The 20,329-nt window shown below is 45.9% G+C and overlaps 2 protein-coding genes across 2 annotated transcripts; one reads left to right on the top strand and one right to left on the bottom strand.

Annotated features, from left to right (window-relative positions):
- The first annotated feature begins 6,073 nt into the window (after positions 1 to 6,073).
- echdc2 (enoyl CoA hydratase domain containing 2) lies at positions 6,074 to 11,235 on the top strand. The gene is made up of 11 exons (XM_030372706.1): positions 6,074 to 6,406; positions 6,558 to 6,625; positions 6,752 to 6,839; positions 6,938 to 7,024; positions 7,435 to 7,527; positions 9,229 to 9,285; positions 9,543 to 9,605; positions 9,710 to 9,834; positions 10,444 to 10,494; positions 10,572 to 10,619; positions 10,905 to 11,235. The coding sequence occupies exons 1-11, from the start codon at positions 6,190 to 6,192 to the stop codon at positions 10,980 to 10,982; spliced, it is 975 nt and encodes a 324-aa protein (XP_030228566.1). The 5' UTR covers positions 6,074 to 6,189; the 3' UTR covers positions 10,983 to 11,235.
- zyg11 (zyg-11 family member, cell cycle regulator) lies at positions 11,232 to 20,295 on the bottom strand. The gene is made up of 18 exons (XM_030372700.1): positions 19,878 to 20,295; positions 19,516 to 19,681; positions 19,132 to 19,343; positions 18,051 to 18,362; positions 17,831 to 17,944; positions 17,588 to 17,704; positions 17,090 to 17,230; positions 16,613 to 16,789; positions 16,411 to 16,475; positions 16,060 to 16,159; positions 15,708 to 15,758; positions 15,310 to 15,471; positions 15,151 to 15,198; positions 14,846 to 15,043; positions 14,675 to 14,727; positions 14,255 to 14,352; positions 13,424 to 13,597; positions 11,232 to 12,897 (listed from the first exon to the last, which is right to left on the bottom strand). The coding sequence occupies exons 1-18, from the start codon at positions 19,899 to 19,901 to the stop codon at positions 12,881 to 12,883; spliced, it is 2,229 nt and encodes a 742-aa protein (XP_030228560.1). The 5' UTR covers positions 19,902 to 20,295; the 3' UTR covers positions 11,232 to 12,880.
- Positions 20,296 to 20,329: the final 34 nt, after the last annotated feature.

Below are 20,329 nucleotides of genomic sequence, written 5' to 3'. Positions count from 1 at the left end.
TCTCTCTCTCTACTTCTTTCTCCCTTTCTCTCTCACCCTCGCTCTATTCCTCTCTCTCTATCCCTCTCTCTCTCCCTATCTGTCTCTCTCACCCTCGCTCTATCCCTCTCTCTCTCGATCCCTGTCTTTTCCTCACCATCACTCTCTCCCTCCCTCTTTCCTTCTCTCTCCCTCTCTCTATACCTCTCTCTCTCTCACCCTCGCTCTATCCCTTTCTCTCTATCCCTCTCTCTCTCACTCTTTGTCTCAATCACCCTCGCTCTACTCTCTCTTTCCTTCTCTCTCTGTCCCTCTCCCCCTCTCTCGCTCGCGCTCTCCCTCGCTCTCACCCTCCCCTCGCTCACGCTCTCCCTCGCTCTATGCTGACTTGATTCGCTGTCACACAAGCTGACTATCAATGCCCGGTGATTACGTCAGCAGGTGTTGCCTATCTAAGCCTCTTCTTAAAACACAGCTGCCCAAAGATCTCTGTCCAGAAGTGAAATAAGAAGAGAATAGGTGCATGTCCGTCTCACATTCGTATTGGAATGAATCCCTCAAGCTCATGATGTATGCATTGTGTCTCGTTTTAGGAACGCCTTGCACAAGTCATGCCTAAGCATACTCTCCTTAATTGTGTTTGTGTATGTTCTGTCTCCACGTGTGTGCGAGTTTATATTGAAAATACATTTTATTTATATAGCCACTGCCATTGTCAGGGACAGTCTCAAAGTGCTTTGAGAGTGCTTTCAAAGTATTAGAGCAACACAACAGGAAGCAGGGAAAAACATGATCAAATTAAATTAAAAGCATATCTCTAGTTTATTTATTTTGTAACCTAATTTGCCTTTGTGTAAGTGTGTGTGTGTGTGGGTGTGGGTGTGTGCATGAGTCTGAATCCAAGTGGGTAATAATCCTTCCCAGGAGAAGTGTTCTCTGAGCGGTGTGAGGAATTAGCCGTGTTATCAGCGGCCCTCATTGGTTCCAGTCGCTCGCTGACTTCCTTTCCTTGTTGGCGCGACGGCAGCCTCTCAGCAATTATGTTTAAAACATAATCACACGGTTTGTTCAGTCAGTTGTTTCACAAGCGAATGAATACGGAAGGATAATGACATTACAAGTTGTTACTCCAGCCGACTACATTTTCTACACTGGGAGGGATTAAGGCGACACGCAGAATTTGTTATATTTGGCTGTTATTTGACGTTTGTTAATGTCTGGCAAAAGGATAATACAAGCTTGAGGCGAACAATGTGAACGATGACCTCCCAACATACCGTACCTTAATGTAGCAGCCTTCCGTAAAGACCTTAAACACAGGCTGTTTACAAAGTGGCACTTTATCAGCTCCCGTTACGTGTTAACGTAATGTATTATGAATGTAGTTAAACCAAACAATAACAACCCCCTCCTCCCTGGACTGGTCTGAATAGGGCCACCTTGCAGAGTGTGTGCATGTGTGATCGCATTGTGTGCGTGTGTGTGAGATGGCGTGTGTGTGTCTGTGTGCCTGCCCGCATTAAGTTGAGCATGCATGGGACATCTTTATTATTTAGTAAGGGTGTATGCAGTGTCGTCTGTCAGCAGACAGACAGAAGGTCTGGCCTCGGGCGGCCAGCCGCGGCCCTCTCCTCGCTGGTTGTCAGTCATCTCAAGGCTGCCTGACCTTCTGTAGTACTACTTCACCGCTCCGCTGCCCTGCTCTTTGTGAGGTAGGAAATTGTTCGTTAGGCCCGCTCCTGGGCAAAACCTCAAATGACCCCTGTGGTTGAATCGAGGCGGAAGGATACGAAAGATTTCATTGTGACCAAGTCTTTCAGACAGTATTCTAGACGCATGTTAGATACGTTTGATCGAAGACAATGGTATACCCGCCTGTTATTTCTACATCTCGTAGTTATCTGATCTGGATAATTCTAGTACCCGTGTACCCTGGTTCGTAAAAGGAACAGACCCATAATTAGTGTCATGAGGGACACCTCTGTATCATAGACTGGATAAAACACCTCTTAACCCCAAAAGATTACAGAGAGATTAAATCATGAAGATACAACCTTATAAAGAGCAGCATCAATAACACCCCTGCTGTACCTAACGCTGATTACTGAGCATTCGTAGTAAGACTGAGAGCAAGGTTTGGCAGTGTAGGTAATAAACCATGTGCTGCTGTTGTGTAGCTCCGACTCTCTCCCCCAATACTTACTCTCTCTCTCTCTTTCTGTGACTCAGCTAGCCCGTAACTCCAGACCTCCATCTTGGGCCCCAGTCTCTCAGGCTGTAAGTAACGGGCATTTTTTGGCCACCTGCACATAACAATCTCCATCACAGGAGGCCTAATGGTCGGGGAGCGGAGGCGAAAGCTACCCTCTGTGGCAGGGCTCAACTCCTGTTTGGGTTTATCTTCAGTGCCTCCTCATAGTGTGGAGATGATGAAGCACCAACATTATCAATATATCTACCATTTTTTTTTTACCATCCTCTTATCAACTGTGCGGCAGTTATGAGCAGGGCACAAAGGGGTGACAAGCGGGTGAATCACAAATCGATCATAAGTCCATAAATCCAGAAGGGGCCTTTGCTGTACAATGCAACGCAATGTTCTCCTTTTTAGCTAGGATTTTGTTGAATATTTTTCACTTGAAGAAGATCATGTAAATTGTATTTGTCTGTTTGTTGGTTTCTTTGTCATAAAAATACATCTGAAGATTACACAGAATGAAATCATCAGATGTGTGGATGGGATTCATTGGACCATATTACATTTAGATGCTGCTGAGGTGGGTGATGAATCACAAAGCTGACACATTTGCACAAAGAGACATCACTAAATTCGACTGGAAGGGAACAGATGCAGATGCAGGAGTTCTCACTACAGCATTATGCAGTATTATATACTTTATTGTGTTATGTAATATTATGCATCTACAGTACCCTGGACCCATAGGGCTGGGGGTTAAATGTAGTACAAAGTTCCCAGTCCCTTGTCCAGGAGACAGAAGCCAAATGACAAACCGCCAGGGAAGCCCTTGGCTAGCCAGCCGCAGTCCAGAGAAATATCTGACATAAGTCATGTCTTCACTGGAAACAGAGGAGACCAGTGGGAGAGAGGATACAAACACATCTGCCCATGGATCCCTCTGGTACAACACTGACCTCTGTCGGCTGGGAGTGGAAGTATCACTAAAGCTGCTGGCCTCCATTGTGTTGATTCTCCAGGCCATTGAGAATCACATGTGATTCAGCAGTGATATTGATAATAATAACTTAGCATTTATGTTACTTATTTTAAAGCCTTTATGGTCAAACCGGGTTGCTCTTGTCTGAAGTTATGATGCTATGATAACTCAAAAAAGATAATAGGAGGGAGGACAAATTGTAGGAGAAAGGGAATTGAAGAGAAGAGACGCTATTCATCAAGTATCATTATAAATTTGCAGTGCAAAGGTGCAATTCCCTGTGCGAGCATACGTCCTTTGTGCGTCAATATTTACAGTGCAGAGTCAGTATGGGAGAAGTGGAACAAAGCCATGCCGTGAGGTCTGTAACATTACATTACAAGAGAGCTACACTTACTATTATTACTACTTACTATACTATTGAAAGGAGTCAGGGGTAAGGGGGTCATGAGGTCTGCATCTCACAGTCCCTCCTCCACAGCACACATGAACAAGCACGGCTTGTAATGCTCTTGTAATGTCAGAATCCTTCATTTCGGTTCATTTATTTAGCCCCCTAATCACAATTGCGCACACGCAGAGAGACCCATGAGATGAGATGACTTGGCTTAAACGCAACCGTTTTTTAATGAACAGGACGCAACGTCTAGTTTTCATCCTGGTTCTTCTTTTTTCTCCCCTTATCTGTGAAATGGAGAAGCGGGCCACTGGTGTCATGTCTAGCGACACCGACCTGCTGTTGCACATCATCGGCAGAAACACAGCGCACCTCCTTCTCACTGTGGTGTGTGTGTGTTTGCATGTGTGTGTGTGTGTGTGTGTGTGTGTGTGTGTGTGTGTGTGTGTGTGTGTGTGTGTGGGAGGGGGGATATATGTGTTTGTTTGTAATAATGTATGCATGCATTGTTGTTTTTGTGTATGACATGGGGATGCGCTTGTGTGTGTGTGTATATGTGTGTGTGTGTGTGTGTGTGTGTGTGCGCGCATGCACGCGCGTGTGTGTGTGTGTGAGTTACAATCGTGACATGTGTGTTGATGTTGTTATAATGGGTGTGTGAGGGATGAGTGTTGGTTTGCAGTACTGCAACATTATTCCCCAATAACAGAACACCTCGTCGCAGCCTGCCAGTCTATCTTGAGAGGTCTTCTCAGTTATTTTCCAAAGAGACATTGAAATTATGATTTCCGTGCGAGGGCGTAATTGTAATAATTGTGCAGAAACTGAACATTTTTGAAACAGGAAACTGGAACCGGAAACGATGCCAAGATGTGTGCATGCATTTATGTGTGTTTCATTGTATTACACTCTAATAGGTGTTTCTATGTTATGTGCTGCTGTGTTGTTGTGATGTGAAATGTGGGCTGTAATGTGTATGTTTGTCACCAGCAGGTGAACTGGAGTGAATGATGGCCTCAGACAGGCCATGTCAATCAAAGAATATCAGGCTTAGTTTCAACACACTCACACAGACACAGGCCCACACAGACAGACACACACACGCACACACACACACACACACACACACACACACACACACAAACACACACACGCACACGCACACACGCACACGCACACCCACGCACACCCGCACACATGAACTGTGGTTGCCATGTCATCTCTCATCACTAGGCTCCATTTCAATGGCAGGAAAACAGAAAACAGAGCTGGGAAACGCACACCTGCCAGTCATGGGATCCACAAAATCTTCCCTCCGAATCCTAAACTCCCCTCCCCGGGTCATTCCACTCCACTGGGATGCCCCGGGCAGGGATGAACACCGTTACGCACAATCTCTTTAACAGCATATCATTGAATTGTGAGTCATTACGTTGACGGGAATTAGTGACTTGATTAGGTTACCGAAACATGACGTCTTATCAAGTTTTGTGTCAGTAGATCCACTAACATTCGGTAGGTAAGACATTTGGTCAACTTTGAAGTTTCTGTGCTACTATGACACCTGCATAACCTACAGGGCTGATTAAAGTGCATCTTATCTTATGTTATTTTAAGTGTACGTGGCTACACAGTCATGATTGATCCTTCATCCATCTATTCTTATTTTTTCCTTCTGTGACTTTTGACACAACAGACTGGCTTGTGTCACGAGAGACCCAGGTTGACCGTGCAATTGTGCAACCTTTGAAGACCAGCTCAATAATGCATGATCAGACTAGACATGGACAGACGGAAAACCTTACATCCACACCCGGCTTTGTCCTGCCATGGTGCCAGAGGACTGGACATCCCTGAGACTGGACACCTGCATGTTTATCATCACGTGATACGGCAGGGCACAGGAAGAAAAAAAGAGGATCAAGAAAGATAGAAAAAGACAAGACAAACAAACAGACATACCGATTATTTTTTTTACAGTTCTTTATCAAAGGTACAGTCTCAAAGGGCTTAACAGGCCGTATATTTATGACAGCCCCTAACCCCTATAGGGTGTTCAAAGGGCAAGAAAAAGCTCCCTTAATTAACATGGAAGAAATCTTGAGAGGGAACGCAGAGTGGGGGATCTCTCCTTCCAGGATGGTAAGGAGTGCAATAAAGAGTTTGAAAGAATACAATTTTTACTTTTATCTTCTTGTTATTTTATTTATTTATTTCAGGACAATGCACATTTATAAACATGTACAGCAGTGTGCCAGATTGTAGCCAAGGGGCTAATTTCCATCTGTAGTCCATAAATCAGGTTGATGTTACAGTACAAATGACAAACGATATACAATAGTAAAATCAGCTATATAAAACAGGGAGAAACAAAGAAAGAAAACGATGCTATGGCCTACTGAATAGAATGTACTTGACAATATACAAGACTAACTTTGCTTGCATTTGCAGGTTTGAATGACACCGAGACAGGCAGGTGATGTGTTTCCTGTCAGCTACCAGGTTCTAGTTTGGAAGACCAGGCTCCTCCTCCTATGAACCCATGCTTTGCACCGCCCCCTACAGCTAAAGTGTCTTAGCTTGACTCGTACCCTGTAAGAATCCTCGAATTCGAAACTTTCCGGAATACATTTCACCATGACATTTCTATGCAGTATCGCTGCCCGACGAGTGAAAATAATTCGTCCAGACGGTGGAGCATTTGGGTTTATGTGGCGAGGAGGTGTGCAAGGCCTAGTGTCCGGTGACGTTCGGCTACCAGTTTGTTACAATCGCACACACTCTCGCGGTCAACATACAGAGGCGACACCTTCAGCAGAAGTGGACGTGAAGCGGTTAGATGGGGAAGACACGGGTAGGCACTAGTTTAAGTTATTTAAATGAATAAGAAAATAGTATGTTCATTAAATGGATGGATATTTAAATCAACCCTGCCAAGCTAAATCGTTGAATAGTTTATAATTGAATAATGTAATGAAGAGAGTGCGTGTCTAATGTGTCCTCAGGTATTGTGGAGGTGGTCATGCGTCGACATAAGGCGAGAAATGCCCTGGGTCACGTGTTCATATCACAGGTAAACTTAAAACACACACACACACACACACACACACACACACACACACACACACACACACACACACACACACACACACACACACACACACACACACAGATTGATACGAATATAATGTGTTTATAGATGCGTGAGATCATAACCTCGCTGTCCTGCGACACGGCCTCGCGGGTGGTGATCTTCAGGAGCATGGTCCCAGGGGTCTTCTGCGCAGGTGCACTCACAAAAATCCATCTTATGTATTTACAAGGACGACATTGCTGATTAAACGTAATGTGTAATGAATTGTATTGTGAATGTGTATTGATGCAGGTGCTGATCTCAAAGAAAGGGCTGCTATGAACAACATATCAGCCGATTCGTTTGTCCACAGACTGCGAACGCTCATGACTGATATTGGTGAGCTTTGCATCAGGGAATCTTAGGATTTGCATACTACTCACACTCTATTGTTCACACGGTCTATCTGAGGTTAACACAGTTACATTTATCCACCCAACCAGGTATTTTGTTGATTATTAGAGATAGTGCCTGTGTTGGCTCTATAGATAAAACGTGTCTAATTATTATTATTTTTATCACATTTCAATAAAGATCATGCCTGTAACATAGCGCACATTTTTTAGAAAAGTCTACTATCTTACATTGAGGTGAAATTAGTGTTGCAAAAGTATTTAGTCTGAAGTGTGTATTCCCACCACTGCTCTCAACACACGATTAAAAACTCAACTCAATCCCTGCTTCAGGTAGGGAGTGTGTTAACGACAACTCTGCTTTGATTACCGCTTATGTTTCCCCGGCAACAACAGCATCGATGCCCATGCCCACCATCGCGGCGATGGATGGAGCCGCCCTGGGTGGAGGGCTTGAGCTGGCCCTGGCCTGTGACCTCCGCACAGCCGGTGAGTGACCTTTGACCTTCAGCCTATTTATCCTCTTGATCAGGGTGACTCCCTGTTCTCTAATCACTAAGGAGTGGGGGAGGTGTCAGGCCCTGAGGTGATAGCAGCGATAAGAGGATCGTAAAGGTAATAGCGACCTCTCTAGTGGTCTCTCTAATTGTACGATAGGGACTGTTAAATAGTAAAGGTCAGAAGGAGGTAATAAAATATCAATCGAATAGAATGCAACTTTATCCAGCTTGGGCTAAAAAATTTGCTTTTGGCCTCTCCTCAGAGACCCCAAATTGTGTTTGATTACATTAGTTTGTTAGGTTCTTATTGAATAGAGCTATTGCATCTGGAACAAATACACCTTTTATGAACGTTGCCTTTAGGGTTTTTTTTCTACATTGCCTGAGGCCAAAGCTGATAACCCTTGATGTTGACGGTGGCTGGTGACCTTCACTATGGCCCTAGCTTCTCTGGGTACTGCAGAGTTGTATGGAGCACCAGGTTGCCTCTGTTCTCTGCCCGCCGAGAGACTGCAGGAAGAAAGGAAGGAAGGAAGGAAAGCGTACGGAAAGAAGGCTTTGAAGTGGGCATTCTTGCAGGGTCTCCGTTTTCTGTCTGTGACCTTCCAACCCCACCGGTGAAAATATAAAACCCAATGCAGGTGTGAAGATAATGAGGTTGCTTCAAGGCTGTTTCGCTAATGCCGCTTTTCCACCGCACATGTAGCTCGACTCGACTCGACACGACTCGACACGGCAGCAGCACGGGTCGTTTTCCACCGCAAATAGTACCTCCTGGACGTGGGCGGGGTCGGCTGCGCGAAAGGGCCGTGACGTATTTTTGTACGCGACGCAAACAACACCTACGCAACCCACACATGGACAGAATCCACATAACAACAATGGAGGACATCGATAACATTACTATTATTAGCTGGCATGTTGAAGAAGTTGAAGAAGTGGAATATGTTGGCTGCGGCGCTGCTATGGCTGTTACCAGCATGGTTGCCATGTCGCTCTCGTGACTTCGTCACACTCTCTGGCCAATCAGTGGCCGGCCGTCTGCCGACGTCACCTTTTAGCATCGGCTCAGCCGCTTGGAACCTAGAGCGAGGCGGTACTAGAAAAAGCAGCCATTTCAGGTACCAGATACCATGTTTTCGCGGTGGAAACGCAAAGAATGCGAGCTGAGTCGAGTCGTGTCGAGCTAGTACCATGCAGTGGAAAAGCGGCATAAATGTCAAGGTGGACAGATGGGGGGGGGGGGGGGGGGGTCATTAAAATGTCCACTGTTGGCTCTTTATTTTCAGTCACGATATCGTCTGTACACCTGAAGAATTTGATGTGGTAGTAACATGTGAAAGCAGGGCTAGAGGACATGACCTTGTGCCCAGTGACTAATGCTGAGCGTGATGCATCACACTCAGCATAATAATGTGTTGAATCCACATGTGATTGGCTCAAGGCGTTGTTGCAGCTCAGTGATAGGTCGAGAGAGCCGACATCCGGGCAGAACAGGTGTTCGTCTATATCAGTTCGACAGAAGCATCAGTCAGCTTTTACTCCATCCCTGCAGTGCAGACCTTCAATTGTCCTCTGTGTTTGTGTGTGCGCATGTGTATGTGTTTGTGTGTGTGCATGTGTATGTGTTTGTGTGTGCGCATGTGTATGTGTTTGTGTGTGCGCATGTGTTTGTGTTTGTTTGTTTCAGCATATTCTGCCCAGATGGGTCTGATTGAGACGACAAGGGGGCTGCTCCCAGGGGCTGGTGAGACACACACACACACACACACACACACACACACACACACACACACACACACACACACACACACACACACACACACACACACACACACAAACACAGCTATGTGTCTATTATATTGATAGTAATGATGCATTTAGTTTGTATAGTGCTTCTCATCAGTGGAGAGAAATCCAGATGCGCTGCATTGGAAGCATGTCATGTGCAGGCGACTGCCAGGCAACAGATGCCATTTGACCTTGACCCTGTTTGCCCTGCAGGGGGCAGTCAGCGCCTCCCCAGGTTGGTGGGAATCTCTCTGGCCAAAGAACTCATCTTCACAGGTATTGTGTCTCCTAAGATTGTGAAGCGGATAGAGTTCTGACCGACCCCCTCTGTGTTTGTCCCCACACTGTGCATATCGTTGAGTGTGCTGTAACGTCGGCAGGTCGACGTGTGGGGGGGCAGGCCGCGCTGGGCTTGGGCCTGGTCAATCAGGCTACAGAACAGAACCAGACGGGTGACGCCGCCTACACAGAGGCACTCGTCCTGGCTCGGGAAATACTGCCCCAGGTACAAACATACAGACGGACTGACCAGTTCTGCTGCAATGTGTTCCTTTCACTGGCCTTGATTTCTCCCAACAACTCGTTAATCTCACTCCACCTTTCAACTCGTCTCCTTGTCTTTTCCTGTCTTCCGCGTTCCGCTTTCAACAGTGAGAAAAGGAGTCTTTACATTTCTTTCAGGCCTCTGTCGTTCACAATTTCTCTCTGCAGTTTATGCACGTGGACAGCAGATGCAGAGTGGCCATTTAAGTGGAGATATTGACGTCTCACACACACACACTGGTGTTTTGATCTCTAGAGGAAAGCAGAACAGCATTCAGAGGAGATCCTAAGAAGCAGAATAGCAATCCGAACACCGATGGACAGCTGTTCTTGCCCCAAAACGTCCTACACACGTCATTACTTCACTGTTCACCAGATTATGTGCTGGGCTTTACTACTGTGGAGGACTGAGTGGATCATAATCTGGATCAATTTTAAATTGATCTCCTGCAATTAATTAAGACTAATAGTCACATTTAATTTTAATTTCCTTAAATTATCATATTGAAGAGGACCTTTTGTAGGCTGATTAAACCTACTTTGTTTTGTTTCTTTTGCTTCCATTCCTCAGGCTCCTGTTGCCATCCGTTTGGCAAAAGAGGCTATGGACAGAGGCATTGAGGTACGATTTAACACAGTCACGTCTTACGTCTCATCAAATGAAAGCACTCATATCCATACCTTCATGTGTCTTTCCAGGTGGAAATGACCAAGGCCATGGCGATAGAGAGGTTGTGTTACTCAATGGTAAGCATTCCCATACCCAAGCAGTAGTAAATATGCATCAAATAACTTTCGCAACCCCTGTACTGACAGATCTTTACTGTTTTGTGTAACTTTGGAGGTTTTTGAGAAGGGGAATACTGCAAATTTAATTAACAGTATTGCAAAATGAGCACTGCCCTGCTTGTTTCAATCGCAAACTTAAAATAAACTAGCATTTGCTGAATTAGTCTTTGACCCTTGGATCACTTTTTGGGTCATGTTTTAATGAATATTCCTGGCAAACGGTTTATTATGCATTCCTTTCAGGTCATCCCTACCCGTGACCGACAGGAAGGAATGGCTGCCTTCCTAGAGAAGAGAAAACCTAACTATACTGGAGAATAACAGAATAATGTTGAAGAGACAATTCAACTATATTGGAGAATAACGATGTTGAAGACACCACGATATAGAATAACAAATGATGTTTTTTAGATTATATCAATGGTGTAGAAAATAAAAAGGCTGCTTTGAGTCCAGGATATGTTATTGGGCAGAGAAATTTATGTATCAAACAATAACACTTAAAGTAGGCCATACATGTGATGCATCAAATTGTTATGCAATTATTTTCATTAAAAGAAGGCTTTGAGCTCAAGGGATGTAGTCTTTATTTTAAAATGTCACCATATAGTCTCAGCATCAACATGGCACATTGGCTGCTTCAGCCTTACTAAGCTGAGGTGGACCATCAACACAGCCTCCACTAAAGATACCGTGGAGTCTCTCCACAGTGGGGGCCTTTAGCTTTAAAACCTTAACCCAGTTTACTGAACGAGAAGCACTGAGCCCCGGCCTATTGTGACCCAGCTCCCATCAGGGTGTGAAAAGAGGCTGTCACTAAGAAATGGCTTGGGTTGAAGATGAAAACCCATCTGTATGTTCCTTGGGCGAACAAAAGCCTTTCCCTTTATTCAATAGATGCTGGATCCATTTCACAACCCATGCAGTTATAGCAAGCACACGCAACAGTAGATCAAACAACCAAACAAGGTAGAGTCATTCCAGGAAAGTGCGCTTCCACTGCCCAATAGTGTTCTCCGACCTCCCTGCTATCTACGTGTGTGTGTGTGTGTGTGTGTGTGAGCAACGATCCCCACAGCATTGAGAAGGTGTCTTCTGAAGTAGCTTGAAAAAAAAGACACCAGCTTATTCATGTGGCGTACAGAATGATTTACTGGAGCTTGATGGGAGTCCGCCGCCAGGTGTGCGTCACGATGACTCACTGGTAGTCCATGATGCAGTTCCGCTCCTCACATTGTGTGGACCAGCTGACTGACAGTGGCTCTACCAGTAAAAGCTTTTATTTTCTCCTGTTAGCTTAATAGTCGCTCTATCATCATCATTGTGTAATCCATTACGAACCTCCTGATCAGTAAAGAGAGAAAAAGCAAAACACACAATAGAAACAGTATCCGTGCAACTTGTTTTTCTTTAAGCTTATTTGTGCAAAGTAAACGAAATAAAATTTGATACCATTAGTAAGGGCACGCACTCACACATATGCACGCACGCACAAAAAGCAGAAGATGCAGATGTATATTAGAAACTTCCCTCGCTAACAAAGATGGGTTCGACCAACCGATGCATATTGTTCTGTCTGAAGGACATTAGTTTTGCCTATGATAAGAAAATGTATGAACATTATTTTTCGAGACCTGTAGAGGTATGGTTAAATGGAGTCACATTAAGCATACAAAAGTTCATACGGGATGGGGAAGCAATGGCTTACAAATCACCTGGTCTTCTAGATCATATAATATGCAATGTTTCCAACATCATTTTGGTACCCCATCAACATCAGAAGGTACAAGTCAAGGACCCATTGGGATGAAAAGGAAGAGAAAGTGTACTAGTACTGCAGGTCTGCAGTGCTATCCCTTGACAATCAGGCAAGCATTCCTATAATGACCAGCGCAAGCATCCAGGCCAATTCCAGCATGCGCCAGCTCACAATGTCATGCGCATATTAAATGAACAGATCAACCAGTCACAAACCTAAGAGGGTTGCCCGTCAACATGTTCTTATTGACCACAACACTATGATGACACATGGGGAAAGTTTTGTTTAGAAACAAAAGCAAAAAGGAAGTAACGAGTCCTGTCCTTTTGTGTATAATCCTGGGTGCTGGTCAAAGTGTGCATGTGCGTGTGTGGTATAGGCACACATGCACACGCGCACTCAAGCAAATAGACTCCCGTTCTGCTGGGGCCGAGCTCATGGGGTTTGGTCCACGGCAACGTCAGGGAGTTTTGGTCACTGAGGAAAGATAGAGATTTAGAGAAGGGGAATAGCTTGGATCTGGTTTGAGTAAAGTTAAAGCAGATCTTAGAAAAAGGTTGAATTATGGTGGATTGTGTCTGCAACAGAATGATGGCAATGTAATATATACATATGTCATTTTTTTAGAACGATATTTTGTAGGTACTTTTCCCTTTATGGACAGGAGAGCGAACATGGACGGATAAGTTGGTCGAGAGACAAGGAATGACATGCAGCAAATGACCACAGGCTGGAATTCCACCAGGGTTGCTACGAGGAAATTCTGTCTACGAAGGGGAAATATATACAGGGTGAGCCATACACCCACCTCCAAGCCACCCCTTGTAATTAGCATTTAATGATTTAGAACAACGCTAGTCTAGTCTCCCACGCCAAAGGGAAGCTTCGATCTGCTCTTTGCATGTCCTTGTGTGCAGGGGGCAAAACCCATGCACCGACATTGTGCAGGGTTAGTTATGCACAACATTGCATGTTGAAGGCCAGCTCCAGCCAGCTCTGTTACCTCTGTGCGGTGGCTGTGACGGGGGCTGACCGCTGTGTCCTCTGTGGCGGCGGAGGCTCTCCAGAATGTTCTCCACCAATCGCCGGACGTCAGGGTGTGTCTCAGGGTTGCTGTGGACCTGCTCAAGCTGCCGGTGACCCCCCTCCTCCAGCAGCATGCTGCAGTAGCGAGAGGCTGCAGGCATGAAGAATTCAGACGTTCAGTTTAGTCGGTTCACATCGGGTCCTACATCACATGAATTTCCGAGGGCTTTACTGGCCTGCATTACTAAAATGTACCACCCCCAATCCTCCTCCATGAAACTACCCTACCATATACAGGTCTATTAAGTGCTCTCCTGCCTGTAAGAATGTTAAAAGGTGACGAACTGACACTGCACTGTTAACTTGCAGAGGTTTACATGATGTTACGTGGGATCCAGCAGTCCTGCTTGGTTAGCCTTTGCTAGGAACCGACAGCTAAAAGGTGTGGAGTTACACCTTCTTTCCCGTTTCACTACGCAGATATTTAAACGAAGCGGAACTCATTTGAGCGAGTGGATGAAACATTGAGCTTGGGCTTTTAATAAGTATTTATATGGTGGCCAGGCTACATGGTGTTGACTTGAATCCCTCATCTACCCTGTTTCAAAGTTCAATAGTGCTTGCCCAGTTTGTGTTCGCTGTAAGCCAATTACACAGATCCCCGCCTCGAGCAACATGACAAACAAATATAATGCGCAAGAAATAAGTGCTCGCAATAGTGCAATACACTTGTGGGGGGGGTGGGATTAACAGCCTGGGCCGGATCTTTGGCGTTTCATTTGGAACGAATATATGGGCCGCTCCTCACCGTTCTTGCTACAGACGTGCTGCATGGCCCAGGCAGCCCAGAGCTGGACCCCCGGGGTGTGGAAGCACTCCAGCAGAGGGAAGAAGGGATTGAACGATCTATAGGACAAGATGGAGCCAAGTGAGATGTAGGCTAGGCCTTTGGGAGCATTCATAGCCAAACATGTGTTGGGACAGCGCCATCTGCAGGCTAATCACACATATCTAACTGCCAACTGCTTTCTCTTTTGTCTTCTTTTGGATGATGACAGAGCTCGTTATTCATTCAAGTCGGATTATCTGTAAATGTTTTTTTGTGGGTCAATCATTTGCATGCTTGTATGTGCGTGCCTGCCTGCCTGTGTTTTTGCTTGCATGTGTGGGTTTCTCTGTGTGTCTGCGTGCGTGCTCAATGAGGTAGTGATCCATTTCCCCCCCTCACCTGTAGGCCACCATCTCGCATTCAGGCGTTGGCCACTTCAGGATGACAGAATGCTAGAGAAGAGAGAACGAGAGAGGCACGTTAGGGACGACTTCTATCCTCCACCCAGACAACACCAGTGGACCCACTCCGGGGGGGGGGGCTTGTCTCTCTCTAGAACATGTGGCCTACCAGCTGCTCCAGCAGAGAGGACCGCAGGCTGAGGCTGAGCGTCCAGGCCTGTTCCCCACGCGAGGTGAGGTGTGCCAGGATCCCGGCGGCAAAGTAGCTGACCTCCACCTCGGTGCTGTGGAGCAGGGTGCGGATGTGGTCCAGGAAGCCCTGGACCATGAGCTGCACATGAAGGTCCCCGACCTCAGCGATGTTGTTCTGTTCCAGTAAAACAGAACAATAATGGCGTCTCCAGTTCCCTATACATCCGACACAATAATTATAGCAAATTTGTATTGGTAGTGTTTGTGTTATCCGGGACTCACCAGCAAGCCCAGAACCTTCTGCTGAATGGAGGATTCTGTTGGGAAAGCCTGCAGAGGAAAAAACATAAATAAATCAAAAAGACACACTTTTATGGTTTTACAATTAGGATTAACCCCATCGCAATCAGTTGAAACGTTACATCGTTTTTTCCCTCCTACCTCTAGGACATTTATGAAGAGAGTGAGCCCATCGTTCTGGATAAAATGGCTACAGGTGGTCGGGGACTCGTCCGTGAGGTTCCAGAGCGCGCTCAGTGTGAACTTTAGGGTGGCGTCTACCACGCTCTGTCCAGCCTTCTGCTTCACGATGTTCAGGAGTTGCTGAGAGACAAGAGAGAGAGGGCGAGAGTGAGAGTGGGTGAGAGGGAGGACGAGAGAGAGTTTGGGCGAAAAGAGAGAGGGCGAAGAGAAAGAGAGAGTGAGAGAGAGGGCAAGAGATGAAGAGGGGGAAGAGAGAGAGAGCGAGATAGAGGGCAGCAGCGAGATAGACGAGTCAGTCAGTCAGTTTTCTGTCGACAATGCTGTACTCTATAAGGCACCATGTAGGAAACTCTTACCATCACTATGGACAGCTCCGCCCCCAGCTGTGCCGTCTGCTCTGTGGACAGCTGAAAAGCCACACACACACACACACACACACACACACACACACACACACACACACACACACACACACACACACACACACACACACACACACACACACACACACACACACACACACACACCCTGTTAAGATGATTAGTGAAAACCGCAGCGTACGCAGAACACACACAGGAGTGATCTACTTGACAGGCTTTTAGAGTTTTTTTTTTCAGAAATATGACGTCCAATTAGTAATGCAGGAAACAATGTGTGTATGACACACACACACCTTCAAGGCACAGACGCAATGCTTCTGCTATGTACCTTGGCAGCCAGTATGGAGATGATGGCCACTGCCATTCTCTGCATGTTCTGGTCCTCATGGTTACACAGCCACTGCATCACTAGCTTTGCCGCCTCAAACCTAACACACACACACACACACACAATGCACTGTCGCACTAAGAAATAGAAATGTCCATCGACGGTTGGAACTTCTACTGTATGCATGGTGAAAACGGCCACTAGCTGTAAGCATAACACCATCATTTATGACATCATTAAGGTTCAGTTTGTCTGTTATGAGTTTGAGTGATTGGATAGCCATGTTGAGTCGTGGCTTTGTGAAAAGGTTACCCATTGAGGTGCTTCACCAATACAGACCAGGTATCCTACCTGTTGAAAGGGACTTCCTGTAGAATACGGTCACTGCACAGAGACAACAGACAGTTCTTCTGCAGCTGGAGAAAGAGGACCCAAAACTGGAGGTTAGAGCAGCACCCCAACAGAGCCTGCCAGACGGGTTCCGGGTTCTCTTCTCCCGCGCTATCCTTTATGAGCAAATCTGTGTTCATAACCGAGAGCTAGGGGCAGGTACCTGCTGGTGATTGGGAAAGGTTCTCATGGCCTCCAGAAGCAGCTGGGTGACGCTGCTCAGCAATCGGACCGGCATGTCTGCGGCCAGGTCCTGCTTGGTTAGGTTGAAAACGCAGGCGCTGGCGGCCAGCTGGACGTTCAGGATGGCCGGGTGGTTCTTCATGCCCAACACCACCAGCTGGGGAGAACCGAGGTGCGGGGGAGGGGGATAAATCAAACTTAGAATGGGACCCTCAGTTTTAAGCGCGAGTTGCGGGATGCAAGAAACGTACGCATTGAATCATTCCATACAAAAAGGTTAACAACCTCACACCGTACACTCAAACAATACAGAGATATGCTTAAACTAATCTTTGAACGATGAGAGCATTAGACACAACGGACAAATTGTACTTTTCTTTAAGTCAACATTGGGGGGGGGAAGGATATTTTCCCCCCCAATGTTCAGGGGTAAGACTTCAGTGGGATGCGGCGATACCTTCAGGATGTCCGGTCGTGGTTTCTCCATCACGTGGGTCAGGCTGAACAGGTGAAACAGTGCCTCTCTTACAAATCCTTCTCTCTCACTGTAACGACGAAGAGCCTGGCAAATCTGCATCTCATTGGCCTCCCCTGTGACCTACACAAACACAGACACGCAAGTGTGTCAGTGACAAGATAATAATATATCTGTTTGCACGTTTTCTCAGGGAACATATATATATATCTTTTTTATTATATTTAAATATAAATGGTAGCTAATTAAATGATTAAATGTGATGTGTGGATTAGCAAGCGGTTTCAAAATCTCCACCTCATCACCCTCAAGTGACAGCACAAGTGGGTGTGTCCACCCAGATGTAAGCTAGATGGATAAGCCTACCAGTTGGTGCGGTCATACATCATACATGTAGCGGAGGCTCTGCGCCTCGCCTATAGGCGGCTTCGAGAAACCCTGAGTGATGCATGCATCATGCATCTGTTCCCTTAGCTGTACCTTGAGGCTCCCTTCACCAGAGAGGAAGTCGGAGAAGCCAGCACCTGTTGCCAGGAGTCCTAGGAAGGCCATGCCAGGTCTCTCCTCGACGAATGTCTTGATGGCAGCATCTGTCACCTGCAAGAATCAAATATGCATAAAACATACAATCTAAATACATCCTGGTCTAACCAACACAAACTCACGCTGGCACACACATCAACCCAAACACATCGACCTACACACACATCAACCCACACACACCTGCTTCCTCCCTGACACGTCCAGGGAGACGAGAGCGGGCAGGATTCCCGGCTGTCCGAGCAGTTGTCGAGCCACGTCGGACGTGAACTGTTTATCGTCGCTGATGTCCAGGTGCTGCACAGGACACAAAACACACTCAACACTGCAGTCGTCGCCTTGCTACCGCTGTATAAGAAAGGGCTTCTCGTCGAAATCCACCACCCCGAGGCCTCATGCTCACCTGCAGCGCGTCCAGCTGACCTATGACCCCCAGCACTTGAGCGGTGCTCATCTCCAGCCTCTTCAGCTGGTGCAGCGTCAGCGAGCGCAGCCTCTCCCGAAGCCCCAGCAGCGGCTTCAGGTTGGTGACCGAGGTGTTGGACAGATCCAGGCTCTCCAGCCGGGGCAGAGCGCACACGTCAGGAAGCCCCGCGTCGTAGAACTCTGCGTTGGCTAGGGAGAGGGAGCGCAGGCCCCGCAGGGAGCTGAAGCGACTGGACTCCTCAGGGGAGGACATGGTGAGGCCGGTTAGAACCAGGCGCTGGAGGGAGTCCTGCAGGATGGGCATCAAGGAGACATTAGGACAAAGGGTCGGGGTAGTAACACGTTAAACCCTATGTTTTGGTCACTCTCATACGGATTACTACCAGATTACGGCTGTGCAGGTTATAGTGTCTTGGTCTCAAGCAGAAACTTTTCAACTTAATCTTGATAATAGTAATATTATCGCTACATAGATGGTAATACATACTGTTATTCACAATTCCATACTGGTGAAAAAATCGGAGACAAAATATATAATATGGTGGTGTTGGTGCATCTAAATTGCCCAATCACAAACAATAATTGTTTGCAAACTGAAATAACATTTAAGAATAAACATTTGTTGATTTAGCTACTTTTCAGATAATGTTAGATGTCATTAAATTTGCTGTAGGTATTGGTAAGATGTAAGGGCTATTAATTGATTGTCATTTGACAGCTATTAGTGAATGAAATGTCCACGACAATATTGATTTTTGTTTCCAACTTTCTCTTCTCTCTCTTCACAATCTCAAATCTTACCTACAGCACCTTTAAAGAGCAACGTCATCAAGGTAGGTTATCTAGATGCCTCCAGGTAGGCAAAAGACATAGGGGATCGAAACCCATTACCCTTGGGCTGTCGTAGACACCACATATACCAACACATACACATATACATACATATATATACACACACACACACACACATATATATATACATACATACACATCAATTGTGGTAGGTTAATTTGTTAAGGTGACACTAACGTGTAATATCATCCTATGTACTGCTTTACCTGACTTTGTTTATTGGTGGCCAGTCCATTTAGTATATCTGAGATAGTGAGGTCTGCATTGACCCTTGCAGCATCCAGTTCCACCAGCTTGTGAGGACAGAGAGCTTTCTGGAATGCTTCCGCCGAGATCCGCGCTGTTCGGATGCAGGCTCTCCTCAAGCGCAGGTACTCACACTTCCGAAATACACCAACTGTGCTGTCATTCAACAGCCCTGTGGTATATAGATCATAGTTAGAATGTCCTTCTACAATACTTGGTCATGGGTCAGCTAGTCCTATGTAGGCCGCGCCCATATGCCCTAACCTAACCCAAAATACATTTAATGACATGGCTTTGCCTGCTTCATTTAATTTGAGTGGTAAGACAGATAAACACAGACAGACCTTCAGTGGCCATCTTTGCCAGCAGCTGATCTGCCAACTCCTGTGGGAAGAGCACTGCTTCTCGGAGGCAGAGAGAACCATCAGCGTGCTTCACACAGAAACAATCGAGATTCTGGCTGACATAGGTCAGGCACAGGTCCGTTAACGATGCAGGGGAGGCATCATCCTGAGAACACATAATAATAGTTTTTTTGATGTAGTCACGTTATACATTGACTGGATATACATAAAACATACGGAGCGCAGGAAGCACATAACGTTATGGGGCCAATACTCGTAAACACTTCTGTTCCGAACGTAAAGCATGTAAAAGGAACCATAACGACGATGTGGAAAATCTAGATTAAATTAATAAAACTTACCACGTTGAGGAAATCACTAGCCATTATTCAAAATAAATAAATAATTTGACGAATACACGAACAACTCAACGCAACAGCTGCTCAGACTGACTGTCAGCCGCTTCAACGTGAAGTTAAGTCTCGATGAGCTGGGTCCGGTTGCCGGACAAAAAAATCGTCTCGATGGAAATATTTACAAGACAGGTAGACGACAAGCTATTTGAACATCCATGTAGCTATTATCTAGCTAACCGGGTTCTTCCGTGTTGCAAAATCAGAGTCGAGGTAAACCCAAAACAATATTGGGATTGTCCAGTATTCATTGTCCAAATATTTTTGAACTGAATCGTTGCTGTTCCCGTTTCCCTGAGTAAACAACCTGTCAGATTATATTTTCCAAAAGGGGCTGTCTATTTTTGACTAAGCAGATCGTAAACAAAGGTCACAACACTGGAAGTATATCAGAAAGAGGC

The sequence above is a fragment of the Gadus morhua genome, chromosome 12, assembly GCF_902167405.1.
Source record: "Gadus morhua chromosome 12, gadMor3.0, whole genome shotgun sequence".
NCBI classification, from domain to species: Eukaryota; Metazoa; Chordata; class Actinopteri; order Gadiformes; family Gadidae; genus Gadus; species Gadus morhua.
Note: the sequence above shows the minus strand (reverse complement) of the source record. Positions and strands in the feature narration are given on the sequence as shown.

Bases quoted from the DNA above. Each gene is read 5' to 3' on its own strand.
- echdc2 (XM_030372706.1), top strand. From the start codon at position 6,190: ATGACATTTCTATGCAGTATCGCTGCCCGACGAGTGAAAATAATTCGT. The intron at 9,286-9,542 runs GTGAGACACACA...TTTGCCCTGCAG, and splicing joins GGGGCTGCTCCCAGGGGCTG to GGGGCAGTCAGCGCCTCCCC. The intron at 10,495-10,571 runs GTACGATTTAAC...GTGTCTTTCCAG, and splicing joins CTATGGACAGAGGCATTGAG to GTGGAAATGACCAAGGCCAT.
- zyg11 (XM_030372700.1), bottom strand. From the start codon at position 19,901: ATGGCTAGTGATTTCCTCAACGTG. The intron at 15,759-16,059 runs GTACATAGCAGA...GTGGCTTTTCAG, and splicing joins TCTCCATACTGGCTGCCAAG to CTGTCCACAGAGCAGACGGC. The intron at 15,472-15,707 runs GTAAGAGTTTCC...CTTGTCTCTCAG, and splicing joins CGGAGCTGTCCATAGTGATG to CAACTCCTGAACATCGTGAA.